Source organism: Paramisgurnus dabryanus, chromosome 7 (genome assembly GCF_030506205.2).
Source record: "Paramisgurnus dabryanus chromosome 7, PD_genome_1.1, whole genome shotgun sequence".
Classification (NCBI taxonomy): domain Eukaryota; kingdom Metazoa; phylum Chordata; class Actinopteri; order Cypriniformes; family Cobitidae; genus Paramisgurnus; species Paramisgurnus dabryanus.
The window spans coordinates 19,396,256-19,413,073 of NC_133343.1; the positions used below are offsets into that span (position 1 = coordinate 19,396,256).

General features: G+C 36.1%; 2 protein-coding genes across 7 annotated transcripts in view; both read right to left on the reverse strand.

The window, feature by feature from the left end:
- Window positions 1–2,342: 2,342 nt before the first annotated feature.
- Window positions 2,343–7,395, reverse strand: cldn34a (claudin 34a). Its single transcript, XM_065240464.2, has 2 exons — window positions 7,241–7,395; window positions 2,343–4,264 (listed from the first exon to the last, which is right to left on the reverse strand). Exon 2 carries the CDS (start codon window positions 4,167–4,169, stop codon window positions 3,435–3,437), a length of 735 nt encoding a protein of 244 aa, XP_065096536.1. The 5' UTR covers window positions 4,170–4,264; window positions 7,241–7,395; the 3' UTR covers window positions 2,343–3,434.
- A 2,741-nt stretch (window positions 7,396–10,136) lies between these two features.
- The window catches only part of shroom2a (shroom family member 2a), a 56,369-nt gene continuing 49,687 nt past the window's right edge, over window positions 10,137–16,818 (reverse strand). For all 6 annotated transcript variants that reach the window (XM_065240451.2, XM_065240434.2, XM_065240449.2 and 3 more), the window contains 3 exons: window positions 15,910–16,090; window positions 13,556–13,828; window positions 10,137–11,400 (listed from right to left, as the gene is read on the reverse strand). In XM_065240451.2, coding sequence (XP_065096523.1) covers window positions 11,128–11,400; window positions 13,556–13,828; window positions 15,910–16,090 — 727 coding nt within the window. In that variant the 3' untranslated portion in view covers window positions 10,137–11,127. The remainder of the gene's footprint in view (window positions 11,401–13,555; window positions 13,829–15,909; window positions 16,091–16,818) is intronic.

Consider the following 16,818-nt stretch of genomic DNA (forward strand, 5'->3'; position numbering starts at 1 on the left):
TTCTTAAGGACATCATAACCCAAAATAAAACTCTAGAAAGCTTTAAAATATGTGACCTTTAAATGTAAACTTGAATGGGGCCTAAAATAACCAAGGCCTAGTGCAGGATTTATTTAAACCTTGTCTGGGAAACTGCCTCTTAAAGTCTAAATCTGTTTTTGCCTTAAATCAAACATATTTATGTATGTTTTTGTTTTTTATAATAATTTTTGCAAACATCATAACATTGAAATCTTTTTTTAATTAATAGTTGGTTTAACGGATGTAAACATTCAAATCATAAAATCATATAATAAAACAATTCAAAGAGTTGATTTCTTTTTTTTATAAACACCATGCTTCTTATCTGTAATTATACTGCTAAACTGATATGAAAATGCTGAACTGAACGATAAGACCGCTGGCCTTCGCCCTTGCCATTGGTTTTGTCTTATCATGCTAAAAAGTGTTAGTGTCAGACATATCAGATACACTGCACAAACAGAACCAGCTATTCAGTAAACAGCTCCTATTGTTCTAAAACCAAACTTGCATTTTCAGTGGCACAATCTGAGCGTGTTGTCTATCTGGCACTGTACAAAAACCCAGCTGTAAAGGAGGTTTCATACTGAGATCGCTAAAAGGTTCCTCTAACATCACATCCCTCTCTTGATCACACGTGAAGAGTGATGTGTTTGTGTTAACTACCCTCTATGAGACAATGTGTTTGTCTCAGTGTGGAGCCACAGGATGTTTCTTCTTCCTCAGAACAATGTACATCCAATCAGCAATTGCCCTGGGAGTCCATCCTGGCTGGCAAATTGTCCTGGGTTCTTGCCCATTAGTCTTGTAATCCTTAGCAGTTACTCTTAAGTTTGAGATGTGCTTTGAGAGTTTCAGATGGTGTAAAATCAATCATGAGGTTTCGAGGGACCTTGACAGAGCAGTGAACCAAAACAGAAAACAAAATCAGCTTTAATTGGCAAGAAATTATTTCCTTTTTTTCGTATAATAAAGAAGGATTACATGGTTTCATAACAGAAGAAAATCATGTAATATTCAATGGGATTTGTCTAAATGAATGTTCAATTTTAACAAGATTAAATGTTGGCAAGTTCCACTCTTTAACCCATAGGGGTTGTTAAAAAAACACGCCAATAAGGGCAAATTTCATGCTGAGGAGTAGAAGTAAAGTTCATTCCACTCATAGCAGGGGTTATTTCCTCAGAATAAAGCAAAGGTACATTTTCCCTGCTCAGAGATCCACTCGTAGTCAGCTAAATCCAGGGTCATTTATTGTTAATATCATTTAATGGCAGGTGAAATATGTTTTAGCACTTAAGCTGCACTTTCAAATATACAAATTTCACAGTTTTAGTTACCAAACAATAAATCTTGTTGTATCTGCAAGCCAAATATACCTTTTTTTGTTTTTTTAACTATTAAGCAATTTACCTTTAACCATGTTATGATGCTACCACTGTAGGCTATATAAAGATGATTATGCAACTATGTAACCACAATGTGTATTGCAATAAAAAAATGTGTTTGTTATGACTACAATAAATAAATAACAAGGTGACATTTCAAATATTTGTTAGCGATTTGATGAATTGACTGCATGAGCCATTTCATGGAAGAGTCACACAATGTTGTATGTGATAACACATTTAAAATTTACTAGCATTACGTGTCCTGCACATTATGTAATAAACCAATATGAGGAACAATAATAAGTCTGTGTAAAGTAAATTCAGAGAACTGAATGTAAGAAAATTATTACTGAAACACAATACAAAGACTGTGAACTAGACCTAAAGTACTGGAGTAAGATCGTTAAATTTTGAGTTCAGGATTTTTTGACCGGGTCTAAAATCACGCACTGAAGCGACCGAGCATGGCCCCGCCCCTAACGGCGCATTCACACGGGGCGTAAGCGTTGACTCTTCCCATACACTTTTAATGGGTGACGTCAAGCGTTGGCGAACTGAATTTTGGATCCGTCGGCGCCGCGTCAGTGCCGTTGCTCGCGGCAGAAGTTGAAAATTTCTCAACTTTTCAAGCGGCAACGCGTGCGTCAGCCAATCATATCACCTTATGCAAATAACCTAGGCAGAGCCAGCCAATTACGTTTATGGAAGACCGGAGCTTGTGTTGCGGCCACAGTGATTGGCTGTTGGCCACGCTTCAGACAAGCCTTCCGTTAAGCGTTAACGCTGACGGACCGTGTGTGAATGCGGCGTAACCCAATCGCGGGCAATCGTGGTTAATAACACATATTATGTGGTGTGACACACCACAACCTTCCTATCTCTGTTGAAGCCAATACGGAAGTGATTAAAACTGCAATTTATCGACTGGCCACCAGAGGCTGGCTCCAAAAGGGAGTCAAGACCCCGATGTTAAAATGCCCATCTTTAGAGAGGAATCAAATATGTTTACAGCCGGGTACAAAAAGTGTTTTTGGTCTGTATAGCTAATTTTGCCCTGCATGACAACTGTGAGGGGGATGAATATTTTTGTAACTTATCCGTTTAAATTATATTAAGCCTTAAAGTTCTTCATAATTAAGGGCGTGGCCACTTGAGTGACGGTTGAACAGCCACTGCTGTCACTAGAGTCGAGCTAGGTGGGCATGGTTTTAGCAACCAGCCACCTCAGCTTCAGCCACGTCCCGCCTTTTTCTTTACCCATTTTACATTTCCGCGAGTGATGCGTGTTGACGTGCGCTAAGATGGCGACGGCAGGCACCGCCTACTATTGGCTTAAAAAATGATCTCTTTTATTACAGTCTATTGGAGTGACAAATTGAGAACACATTTAAAATGACACATTACACAGACTTAAAAGGGTACTGTTGTATTAGGCATCATTTTCACACAAATAAACATTTGTTTAAAATGTACACTGTGACCTTTATTATAACTCAGTCAGTACTTTAAATAATTTAAGCATTTAAATAATTTAAGCATTTAAATTGCGTTTCAGATATTCAGCTTTAAAGTCCCCATGAAATCAAAACTGACAATTATTATTTTTAATGGAATATTCGGTGTTCATTATAAACAATTTATCAGTTCATGTGCCCTCAAAATCTGAAAATGTACTTCCGCTTTCTTATGGCGATCCTTCCCTGACGATGTCAGCTAGACGGCTTAGGTGGAGCATCTGGTAACCCCGCCCCTCCAACTTTTAGTCTGCTGCAAGTTCCATTTCTGAATGAAATGCTTTCTTTACTAGGTTATGTCCAATCAATTCACAGTGGAATACACAAACCTGCCCACTATTTTCCATTTCACTCGGAAATATGTCACAATATGGAAGTAAAGTCGATTGCGACTTCATGTTCACAGGGACTTTAAAGGTCAATACTGTGCAAGAGTTCAACAAAGTTCCTTAGGATTTGCGTTTTACACCTTTAGAGTCATTCCAGTAAAGTGATGTTGCTAAATATTTTACTCTCCTTCAAAGGCTGGGTTGATCCTACCCTCATCTTTAAACTCTTTAATTGTACTCAAAGAGCATTCAGCCCTGATGTTTGTGTTATTAAAATGTTCAGTTGTTCCACTCTTATGCCTTTTGGTTTTGCCTGGATGCTTGAAGCACAATAAGAGTAGGCCACTTATAATAAGCATGACTGATGATCCAATCCCAAAGCCAATCCCTGGACCAACTTCCTGTTTTAATGGAGCGGGAGGCAGGTAGAAGTCTGATGGGAAGTCTATAGTAAGATTAGCCAGCACAGAACTCATATTCCAGAGGACAGGAACCAATGAACATGCTGCAGTAAGCCAGTACAAGGAACCCGCCACCACAAAGGCCAGTCTCACGTGTCCATCGTCAAACCCAAAGTATGCGTTTCTCACCGCATATCCAGCCAGCAGGTTTGCGACCACACCCACGCCAATAGCAGTCATGCAGAGTATCTGGGCAGCTGCTATCTCTGGAGGAGTAAAGGAGTCTGTAAGGCTGATACTTTTGCAGAATTCAGAGGAGCCCAAAACATGGCTGTTGAAACAGGCTCTCCACACACCAACCCAGGCCAATCCTCCAGTGATGGTAGACTTATCATCCACGTACCATATTCTCCAGTCATTCACTCCTGAAATGCACGCTGTGATTATCCATCCTACAAAGCCAAGCACCAGACCCACGAATTGGAAGTGGGCTGAATGGGCCAGGTAAGCCATGGTTCAAATAATAGACCAACACCATGGAGCGAAGATTTGTCTTCAGGTCTGCACCCTGGACTTCACACCTTGCCTGCATTACTGTTATACGACTTCTGTAAAAATGAAATGAAATTTAACTCACAAAAAAGCTTTTAACGTGGTGTTTAACTCTGTGTTATTGTTGTGTTCGCTCTTGGCGAAGGACATTGTTTACCTTTAAGTAATATTTCATGTTACAATTTAAAGTACTCTTAGGGGTGGTGTCCCGGACAGGGCTTATCTTAGTCCCAGACTAAAATGCATGTTTGAGCTGACTTTATTTAAAAACACCTTGTACTGACAAGTCTTAACAATTTGCAAAAACTACTTAAATGTCCTAATATAAATAAGACCTGGTCCTGGAAACCATGTTAGGGAAACTGCCCTTCAATCGACAGCATTTGTGGCTTGTTTATGCCTCATTTATTCAAAAATGTATTTCAAAAGGGCATTTATAAAATAAGTAAATGCTGCCAGCCTATGAATGCTAAAATATAAAATGCTTTGAAAGATGTGATTTTAGTTTGAAAAAAATCTCTTATTACGCTCAAAAAGTTAATGGGTTGTATACACCCATAGTTGGGTCAGAAAAAGACAAATCCAAACGTTGGTTTAACCCTTAATCAGTGTTCAAAAATGATTACGTTTTTGGTCTTTGGGGTCTAATAGACCCTAAACCTTTAAAGAGCGATTGCATAAAGAAATATAAATTTTTTATATGTAAACTATATATCTTCTTTTAAATGTACTTTTCAACTATACATTTATGCTATTTTTGTGCAAATGTTGAAGTTTTTTTTACCTATTTACTGCACAATTACTTAACTAAGCCATAAATTGGCTCATGAAAAATGCTTTTTTAAAGAAAAAAACACTTAAATGTCGATCTTAATTAAATCCTAATTTTTTTTGAGACATTGCTCTATGTGTTAGGGATAGAATAATGACATCTGCTGGTTTGTGGAAAAACTTAAGAAATTATAATCAGGGCTCTACACTAACTTTTTGCACTGATTGCACTGGTGCGCCTAACTTTTTTTCTTAGGTGCACCAGCACAAAAGATAGGTGCACCCAAATTTTTGACACCATTGCATTTAACACTGCAGTTTTACAAGCTCTCATGGTGGTTAAATGTAAAGAATATGAATTAACATGTATTTTATAATTTTCATGCTGTGATTCTTTTTTCCCTTATAGCCTATTTGCTTTTATGTTTGTTCTAAAATCTATTTCCTAAAAATACTTTTATTACATTGCTTTTTCCCATCTTTCATTGTAGTTTTAATGTTGTGTGCAGGATTTGCCATAGCTGAAAACACAAAATAAGTATATCAATAGAGGTCCATAGGGACTCATTTCATTTTTACTCAATTTTTCTTGATGCTTCAACTTCTCCTCACAACTTTATGATAATTATTTTGTGAATATATATTTAAACATTCTGAAATACATTTAAAAATCTGTATTTTGTGTGTGTATATGAGATGGAAAGTTCGTTCCACTTTTTATGGCCACTGGCCAGACCGTGGTTTACAGTATATGTAGACATTTTCAGATTTATAATGGATTTACTTTACATTTTTTGACAAACAAAATGAATTTTTTCATTTACCCATTCATTTTTAATGTGGGGTCATTTTGACCCTGAACACCTAAAACGGTAATTATTTTACACACATTTAGAACTACAAAATTAATCCCTGTTTTTTGTGGATATTTAGATAGTTTAGGAAAAGTCACAGAGTTTCATGCCCCTGAGATGAAGGTAACACTTAAAAAAATGAAGGAAAAGTCCAGTGGGGTCCCCTGGGACCCCAAACACTGATTAAGGGTTAAACTGACCATGAAAATGTCCATATCTAAATTACTACACAGCACTCTGGAATACTTAATTCTGATTGTCCAGTGATGACATTCTGAGGTTTGTTAGTCACAAACCAACACAACCTTATCCGGGTTCTGCAGATCATCTTGACAGGTGCAGTTTTATACTTGCTAATTAAAATATGTAAACATATCTCAATATAAACATGCTTAACAACATATGCAATATTTTATTTACAACTGATTAATTCAAATTTATTCTGCGATAGCAACCGGCTGGCTGTACGCTATACCTTACTTTCTTCTGTCATGGCAACAAATTGTAATATTTCATATGACTTTACAAACAAGTAGTAAGAAATTGATTTATCAACCAAAATTATGCTAACATGCATGCTTGTTTACATCTGTGAAAAGTCATTAAGGATGTAGGAAAGGTTGTAAACAAAAGAAAATTTTAGACACTGATGTTTTTAGGGGCCTTTTGGTTTAGGACAAAAAAGACATGACAGGAAAGTAAAGGAGCCATGACTGAGACATGACGCAGGCAGGATTCAAGGATATAAATATATATAGAAAACAAGTTAATGGTTGCAATATGCAGTACAATGTGCTCCCTTGAAACACAAAAGAACTTTTCTAAGGATGAGATTTTTTTAAAACTTGTGTAAAACTTGAGAAGCAACTTTCCAGAGGAAGGAAAAGGACATCGAAGGCCAAGCACAAGGCTTTGCATGTGAAACGAAGCAATGGAGGAAGAGCAAAGTAACATATCAGATGGGGTTGAGATAGAGAGAGAGAGATTTCCTAACTGGCTCTATGCACACCTGCGGCTGTGGAATGTTCCAGGATAAACAGAGGACATTGAAAGTAAGCTTTTTTGACGCAAGTAATCAGAGATGCGGAAAGAAAAGCAACATATTCTTTAAAATTTCCTCAGAGCATTTCCACAAAAATAAATTAATTATTAATAAAAAAAATCCCATAAATAAACAAAAATGAAAGAATGTTAAGTCAGTACCTGCTTATATCATATATCAGCGTACATAGCTAAAATCTGTAAATAAAAGTCTGCAGAGAAGTACCTGTTGATTGACATCAATTTATCGAGCTTATGTTTTTCAATTATAACCTTTCAGCAAAGGGCACGTAAAACGATTTCTGAACACATACACTACGTCACTAATGTTTATACCCTTAAAAAATAACAAAAAACCTTTCTTACCTTTAAAAGATTTTGAAATCTTTGAAGCATCTTTGAACTTGTACATCACAGTTCAGTGTCACTTTAAAACTGTATATAACAGATATAAGTATATAAGTTCAGATGTATGATTCTTCACCGTCAGTACTCTAACAAAACCAGTGGAAAAAGTAACCTTCCCCACTGACACACACAAGTCAAACACAGCCGTGGTTAATGATTGATGCACAATATCCATTAAATGGAACAAAGGGGGCGGGGGATCAAGCAATAAAAATCAATAAATTACTTTTATTGCCATCCATTTGACTTGTCATATCAGTGTGCTGCTTTTTACATATTGATGTGCAGTTCTACATATTCAAGCTAAGTTCATAAGTTTACAGAATCTGCGAAATGCATATATATATATATATATATATATATATATATATATATATATATATATATATATATATATATATATATATATATATATATATATATATATATATATATATATATTATATATATATGTCTGTCTGTATATGTGTGTGTGTGTGTATATGTATGTATATATATATATATATATATATATATTTATTTATTTATTTATTTATTTAAGTACTGCATTAAAGAGTAACTAAACCCTAAACCAACTTTTTTTAGTTAGTGATCTGTAAGAATGATGCTTTATTAGTGCTGTTCATTGATTTTAGTAAGTTTTTTGACATTTGGATATAAAGTGTTTCAATACTACAATATATGGTGTAAAAACGTCTGAGTGCTGCCCTCTTCAGGTTGAACGGTGGCTACTGCAGTTGAATTTTCCTATTGGATGTTGGGTCCAAGAAATGACTCGTGACGTAAGCAGGTTCAAGCTCACCACGCCCTTGTTACGATCTCACCACACACTTAGTTCGTCCCCTCTATCTCCGTTGGGATCTGCCCACTTTTCTTGCATTTTTCAAATATTGCAGTGGGTGGAGTCAGGCTCTGACCAGGGGTTTAGTTACTCTTTAAAAAGGTATTTCATAATAATGGATTTTTACCTACAGACCAAAACACAGAATAATAATTGAATTTATGCTAATGTTATCTTCTTTAGCATAAGTGAATGGTTGCAGGATTTGTAATAGCTGCATGAGTCTCTCAGTAGTCCTCAATGTATAAAGATGGATCTCAACATCATGGTAAATAAAGGGTCAGAAACAGTGGGTAAAATAAGTATTGAACATGTCACTACTTTTCTAAGTTAACATATTTCTAAAGAAACTATTGACATGAAAGATGTTGGTAACAATCCATGCAATATAAACATTTAAAACAGCAAACCATAAATGTCCATAAATTAAGTTATGTGGAAACACGTAAAATGACACATGGAAAAAATACTGAACATATTTACAAAGGGGGCGGGGGATCAAGCAATAAAAATCAATAAATTACTTTTATTGCCATCCATTTGACTTGTCATATCAGTGTGCTGGTTTTTACATATTGATGTGCAGTTCTACATATTCAAGCTAAGTTCATAAGTTTACAGAATCTGCGAAATGCATATATATATATATATATATATATATATATATATATATATATATATATGTCTGTCTGTATATGTGTGTGTGTGTATATGTATGTATATACACAGTAGTCCTCAATGTATAAAGATGGATCTCAACATCATGGTAAATAAAGGGTCAGAAACAGTGGGTAAAATAAGTATTGAACATGTCACTACTTTTCTAAGTTAACATATTTCTAAAGAAACTATTGACATGAAAGATGTTGGTAACAATCCATGCAATATAAACATTTAAAACAGCAAACCATACATGTCCATAAATTAAGTTATGTGGAAACACGTAAAATGACACATGGAAAAAATACTGAACATATTTACTGAAATGTATTTAATGCTTTGTACAAAAGCCTTCAGGACGCCTCCTGTATGGAGAAACTATTTTCATACATCGCTCAGGTGTGATTTTGACCCATTCTTTCGTCTTCAAATCTTGAAGGTTCTGTGGGCCGCTTTTATGAACTCTGATCTTTAGTTTTTAGGTATGCAGCCTAATAATAATTTGGCAGATCATCAAAAACATTTTGCACATTTAAAAGACAAAAGTTACAGATTGTGCTGTACACTCTTACAATGGCTGGGTTATTTTTGACCCATAATGGATAAATATTGGACAGAACACATGTTGGGTTGTTGTTATTAAACCATGGGGAATAATAACCCAGCAGTTGGGTTCAAACAACCCAGCATTGGGTCAATTTTAAAATCCTATAGAACTCATTTGTTCCATTGAAAGTATTTACAGTATAATGATTAAAGGCAATTATAGAATTTCATACCTTTATAATGTTAATTGTTAAACATGCCTTGTGTTAAAGAACCAAACATTTTTTAGATCATAAGTAATATAGCCATCTGAATATCTGTGGTATTGCATAACTAGTTTAAACTCAAGTCACTATTACCATATCTGCACCTTAGATAATAGCAGAAATCTACTCACGCTATTTCTAAGTATAGAAGTCTATAATCTAATGCTATAATGTGTAGGCTATCTCACAGATATGTTGGCCTTTCTCCTGATTGGCTAATGCAACAGTTCTTTGTCTGGAGTTAAATATTAATGAAAATCTAATATTAATTAAAGCAAATCAGATTTAAAAGTCTCAATGACAGTATGAAGGCCTCCATGTTAACACCACAACCTGATTCCCCTATTATGCGACATGTGGTCATATTGAAATATAATAATTAGCTGAGGAATATCAAGGATATCATCACTTATTGCATAACATATATTTTTGTGTTACAAAAATGTCTTGAAACGAGTTTAGAATTAATATATGATTTTGAGATGATTTCGATATCATTTTGTACCAACCATGCAAAATTAAAAATGACACAGACACAAACTTGAAGCAAAAGGCAGTTGGTATTTTATAGACAAGCAATGAATCCTTAGTGAGATGATTTTTTTATATAGCATGACAATATTATATAGTTCAGGCAAGTCTCTCGAGTTCTTTAAACACAAAATACTTACAGTCAATCCTATTTCTGATGTTACAATGCATTTACGGTGATATGTCTATTAAAGCGTAAAGACTAAAGTGGTAGTTTGCTTGACTTATTTTAAGTGAAGGCATACAATACTAGCCTGCTCTAGTTATATACAAAGATTTAAAAAGCTAAAATAAATTACTAAAAATAACATGGACCAAGATAGTGATGCACATCAAAGGAAATAATTCACCATCGAAAAGTCATTTTTTTTGCAGTTTGCGAAATCCTCCTTATGTAAATGTCATCACAGCATATTTGTGATGAAAGACTGATGTGACTGAAATGAAGACCCCTTTAATCATTTGATGATGCTTTTGTGTTGGAGGTTCAGGGACAGATTTTGAGGATGTGTCCTTCATTGCCCTCTAGTGGTTAAAAAAAGCTACAGCACAGTGATTGACCATGGCCTACAGAGTTGATAACCAAAGCAAGTTTAAATTTCAAGAGCACTTACGTGTCCTGTGCAAACAGTGCCACGGTCTTCATTTAAATAGTTCAGAAAAAGTGAAAAGCGTAATAATTGTTCACCATATAATTATATGGGTCGTGTAACATTTAGAAAAGCATAAGATTAGATGACACTTAAAAACGGGTAACAACCACAGTGTGGTCTATCTATATAATCATGATCTGAAGTGCCCAGCACTGTCAGAGTCTTAAATCTTCATTTAAGTCTTGCAAAAGTGGTATCTTTTCTGGTGGCATAATATCTAACCACAATGCAGTGTAATTTCATTAGTGGCAAACAGAACACATTACAGTATTTATCTATGGGGCCCAGTTATTTAGGGCGTGTCAGATGAGTTGCTCTGGATCAATAAATGAAACGTGTTTGAAATTCTCAGAAGAAACTTCTTTGGTCCAGCGGCAGACTGTCCATCAGGCACTTGAGCTGCTCTTCACCGAGTTTTATCTTATCCTCGAGTTTTCGCTGCTCAATAATGAGAGCTGATTTCATCTTCACAAAGTGCTCATAGTCAGCCATCCTCTCCTCCGGCAGGTAGCTGGCAAGGAACTCGTAGACCACACGCTCTCTCCTGTCAAGGTTCTCTTTCAGTTCCTTGGCGTCCTCGTGTTGGCGGATCAGCAGTTTACGTTTCTCTGTCAATGTGCGCTGCAAATGAAAGATGATAACGTAAGGTCAGGTTCTTCTCCACTATATATTGTTGTTTATACTAATGTATGTCCATTTGAACATAAAAGCTTGATACTCTTACAAAAACTAACGTGGTGGTAACAAAGCTATCAGTTGGTAACACCAAATGCTAAATCTTTTCAGTCTAGCCAGTGTTTGAATTATATCAAATATTACGTGGGGTCCCCTAGCTAAACCCCACCCCCCGGCCAAACCCTCCGTCATTATAAAGTCGCCGTGATTTCATAAAACAAGATGTGATCCTGGATCGACATTTTTTATCAAAGTAATAATAGTTTAAGAAGAATTTTTTAATAGTCCCTAACCCAATCCTTAAAGGGATAGTTCACCCAAAAAAGAAAATTCAGTCATCATTTACTCATTCTCATGTTGTTTCAAACTTGTATACATTTTTTTTGTTCTGATAAACACAAAGGAAGATATTTTGAGGAATGTTTGAAACCAAACCGTTCATGGACCCCATTCACTTCCATAGTAGGAATACAGAATACTTTGGAAGTAAACTGGGTCCATGAATGGTTTGGTTACAAACATTTCTCAAAATATCTTACTTTGTGGTTATCAGAACAAAGAAATGTATACAGGTTTGTAACAACATGAGGGTGAGTAAATAATGACAGAATTTACATTTTTTAGTGAACTATCCCTTTAATCGAAAACAATTTGTCAATTCCTCCAGAAAACAGTGTGAGGCGCAATTGAGGGTTTACATTCATTTCCGACAGAAATCTATTGGATTCATTTAATGCCAAATTGAGACAAATAATGCATAGTGTGGCAGCGCAGCACAAGAATTTGTAGTATTTTACTAAAAATCAGGGGACCTCCTTCTTTTATATTTTTGTGCTTTATAGGGTGTAACGTACATGAAATGTTACTTGCTTTATAAGATATTTAAGTCTTTTTGTTTAAATATTGCCTTTGTTTTTTTTTGTTTTTCACCTGTAATACCATCGAGAGTGACATGGGGGCGCTAATGGGGAATTATGCATATATGCCCAGTTACCATAGAGTAAAGCCCGATTTATAGTTGCGCGTAAGCTCTAAGCTGTAGGTTATCCGTAGCCTGTGCGTAGCCTGACGTGCCCCTTGCAAAATTTTTAACAGCGCGTCAGTTCTACGTAGACTGCAAGCGCGGGATTGGTCCACCAGAACCCCTCCCGTCAGGTAAAAAACAGTGTCATGTATTTCTGTTTGCGACGGTAAAAACAAAGATGAGCCAAGTTGAGGAGTGATTTAACTAAAACTGCAACAAAAGTCGCTGTTTATTTCTTCTTCGTTTGTGGGTTAACTTGCCAAGCTGCTGCTTCTTTGACAGTCGCGCTGCTTCTGTGGTTACACGCATGGATACTGCCTACCAGCGTGTGTGTTTGCACGTCGACGTGGACAACAACACAAAAGTATAAATGAAAACCGACGCGTAACCAACGCCGTTGCGGCTACGCTGTAGGACCTATGCACAACTATAACGAGCCCTTAAGTCAGATTTGTTTGGCAGAGGAGAACCATGTGTTTGTGCTCCCTCTCAGATATGGCATCAAAAGTCTTTTTGTGGAAAACTCTTTGAGTTTCTGCTCTACTAAAGGACTTTTTGTTGTAAATGGCAAGAACCAAAAACCTCAATGTATTGAGTGAAGCTTGTTATTGGCAACTATCTTCTGGAGGAATCGTTGTGTCTTAATTTGGTGTCTTAATTTGTGGAGTGTTACTGTTATTGCTGTGGCCTCTTGACTTTGTTGAGGACAGCAGGCCTATGGACAGCATTCCAGTTAACTTTGTCTTACCAATGTGGAATTGGGGATTTAATAATTGCATCAGACTCAAGTATTGCTCTCAACTTTAAACTTTAAATTATCATCTAAACTTAAGTGTTCTGAAGACTCATGAAGTGGTTTCTTTATATCTGTTGTTTTCTTTGAATATGTTTGGGAGCATATGTGGGATAAATAAAATAAGATCATTGGTTTTGTGAAGAGGTTATTTAACAGTACAGCTCGATTATCTGTTGAATCCCCTCAGAGTAACATCTATATTGAGAGCGTGTTACAAGGGTCCCTCAATGCTTGGTCCCCAGCTCCCCTCCATTCAAACACTGAGACTAGCACTTCCTCACCCTCTCCTCCAGCGAAGCATCTTCCTCCAGGCTGTTTAGCGCATTCTCCACTCTGGCCAGGCGTCCGGACAGTGACAGCAGAAGGTTGACCACTTTATCAAGGTCGCCGACAAACATTCGGAACTTGTCCAGCTCATTAGGCTTGCAGACAACCTGTACGATGGCCTCCACATCCTCCCCAAGAGCATTGTTGTCCTGAACGTCCTCTTGTAGACTCTGTTGAGCTTCCCTTAGCACCTGCAGCTTCCTGCTGAGGCTGTCAATCAACTCGTGCTAAAAATGCACCAAGAAACAGAACCATTAGAATTTTCTGGGCATTTTTACAGAACAAAATAGCATTTATATTAAAACAGAGTTTCTTGCATCACTATCTGGCAACCTGTATATTGTCAAGTCATTTTTTGTAGAGAAGATGAAAAGAGCTGGGTGCACAATTACACCTTTATAAATTGGGGTCTACAGTTTTACTGTGCTTTACAACCTGTATATTGTCAAGACTTATCTAATGTTTATTAATGACTAAAAAAGCTATATTTTTGTCTACAAGATGTTCATAGCACCACAAGTAAGGGCTGATCTCGTATGGTGCTGACTAAGGCCATGTTTACATTAGAGCATTTGCGTTTTAAAACGGCATTTTAAAATGAAAACGATCCTCGTTTATACTGGCATTTTAAAAAGAATCTTCATCCACACTATACATCACCATAAATGCATGAAACATGACCAATCATGTAACTGGGCATGCGCATAAAAGTGTAAAATAACTTATTACTCTAATAATAGCTTACCTTTGCGCGTTTACGCAGCCTAGGGGTGTGCGATATTGACAAAAAGTCATACCTGGGTCCTTTGCTGGCAACTATAACAGACACTATTTTTGAACCTATAAAAATGTGTTTGGGAAAGTCTTATACTGTTCTATCTCCCCCCTACAACATATTAATATGATTAATAGGTTAATTTTGATTTTATAACTAAAGAGAAAGGTCTTTATGATTTAAAAAGAAAGCATTCAAGTGAACAGTACTAAACAGTAGCGAACTTGAAGCAAAAATTAATTTTAGCAAATTCAAACTTCAATCAAACATAGTAAGAGGTGAAGTATTGCTTTAGCCTACCAGAAATGCTTATTGCATTAATTTTTAAAAGTGTGCGAGGTCCGTGCACGTCCTCCGCTAGCAACACAGAATAGCTAAAAGCGCAAGCGCCTAAACGAGCATTATATATTAATGACGTTGAGTTTATTGTTTTTATTAATTTATATTGACAAAACTTATCAACAAAACATCGATTAAAATTAAGAGACAAATTATCTGAAACGAAATTCATTTTAAAGTAGCAAACAAAACTTAAATTAAACTCAAAAATAATGTCTGACCCATTACAATTCTCCCTTCATATTGGCCTTTACAACGCCTATATGGCGTTTAAAATTACAGTCTATCTTTCGTAAGCTAACTAAATTTAAACAAAACATAAACACATTAAACCCAACAATACTCAAACATCAATATAAAACAGACATTATCTATAAGGATACATGTTAAAACAATCCGATATAGCGTTTATAATAGCTGGTTGGTAGATGTTTACTATTTTTGGCAAAACCTCCGTTGCAAACCAACATTTACATGAATAAAATAATTTTTACTTTGAAAATGATGCATTGTCAGGTTAACATCAGCTGTTCGTTTACATAAGACTCCGTCTACGTTCATTTACACTCAGAGCAACGTCTGAGTTCTCAAACTAAAACAGGGTCTTCAGGGTTTGCGAACGAATCCGTTTATGAGGGTCGAAAATGGTGATGTAGTGTAGATGAAAGGCGTAAACGTAGCAAAAGTAACGCGTTTTAAAGGATAAACGCATTAATGTAAACATAGCCTAAAACGATAGTAACACCAGAGTACTTCAACGACTACTACCATACTTATTCATACAGTACATAAGAGATGTTACTTGTGCAAAAACATTCAAATCAACCAGATTTAGGGGGCTCGTACACCCAAGGCTTTTAAATGCGGATTGTAAATTTCAGTCACGTTTTACACTTTGGTGTGCATGCCCCCTAAATGTGAAGTTTATACTTACAATCAGACATAGGAGCATCTATATGTTATTCATCTATCACTTCCCTCTCTTTTTAGGTATAAGTAAGGTTTGGGGTAGACATTTATCTACAAAAATATTGTTCAAGGGTCAACAAACTATGACGACCTAGAAACATCTCTCACTTGGAAAAAAAAATCAGTTTGAGTCGAGCTACTGCTTTGTGACCTTCCCTTCAGTTACTGTATAAAATGGAATGGTAAGAGGCATCAGATTATTAATGCATAGTGTTGGCAAATTACCTTCTTGCCGGAGAGATCGTTTTCATTGTCCTCCTCTAACTCTTCTTCTGAGATGTGTTCAACGCTTTGTTCCTGCATGTCCTTCATCTTTATCAGCAGCTCTGCTTTAGGCACAGATGTACTGTAGTAGGTGGAATTAGTCACTAAAGCAGTGCCTTGCCCCAGGCTTTCTTCTTCCTTCCTGTGAATTCACAAATGATTGTAATGAGAAATCATAAAAGACCAACAACGCAGTATTACATCAAACTGTGGTTTGTGTTCAATGGCAATTCAAATTGTGTCAAGCAAAAATCAAACTATGCATGCTTTAAAATCCATTCATATTTCAGAAACATTACATTATAAACAGTTAAACGTTCTTTCTAAATTGTATCCAATTGTACCTTAAAATACTTTAAGATAAGAAAATAATTGATGTTTTAAAATACAATAAACACCAAATTCTGTGTGTTGCATTATAACCCTAAAGGCGGGGTGCATGATCTCTAAAAGCAAATGTTGACATTTGAAAACACCTAAACAAACACGCCCCTACCCCAATAGAATCTGGACCTTCTTTTGATAGACCCGTCCCACACATACGCAACCCAGGCAATAATGTCGGTTAGTGGACATGCCCCTTACTGCTGATTGGCTACAATTGTCTTTTGGTACTCGGCCCGACTTCCTTTTCCAAAGCGTTGCTCAAAAATCATGCACCCCGCCTTTAAAGGTATTTTTCTAAGTATTATAAATGTGATCACAGTTTAGGGTTGTGCCGACAGGCTTCATGAAGATCATTAGACTGTTTGCCCATTATGTTTTTAATTACTATTATGCTATTATTATGTTTCAAAATAGCATTAATGCATAACCTGCACTGGCAAAACAACGTGCATTGAGTGCTTAGAGCAGCTGCGGTTTTTTTGT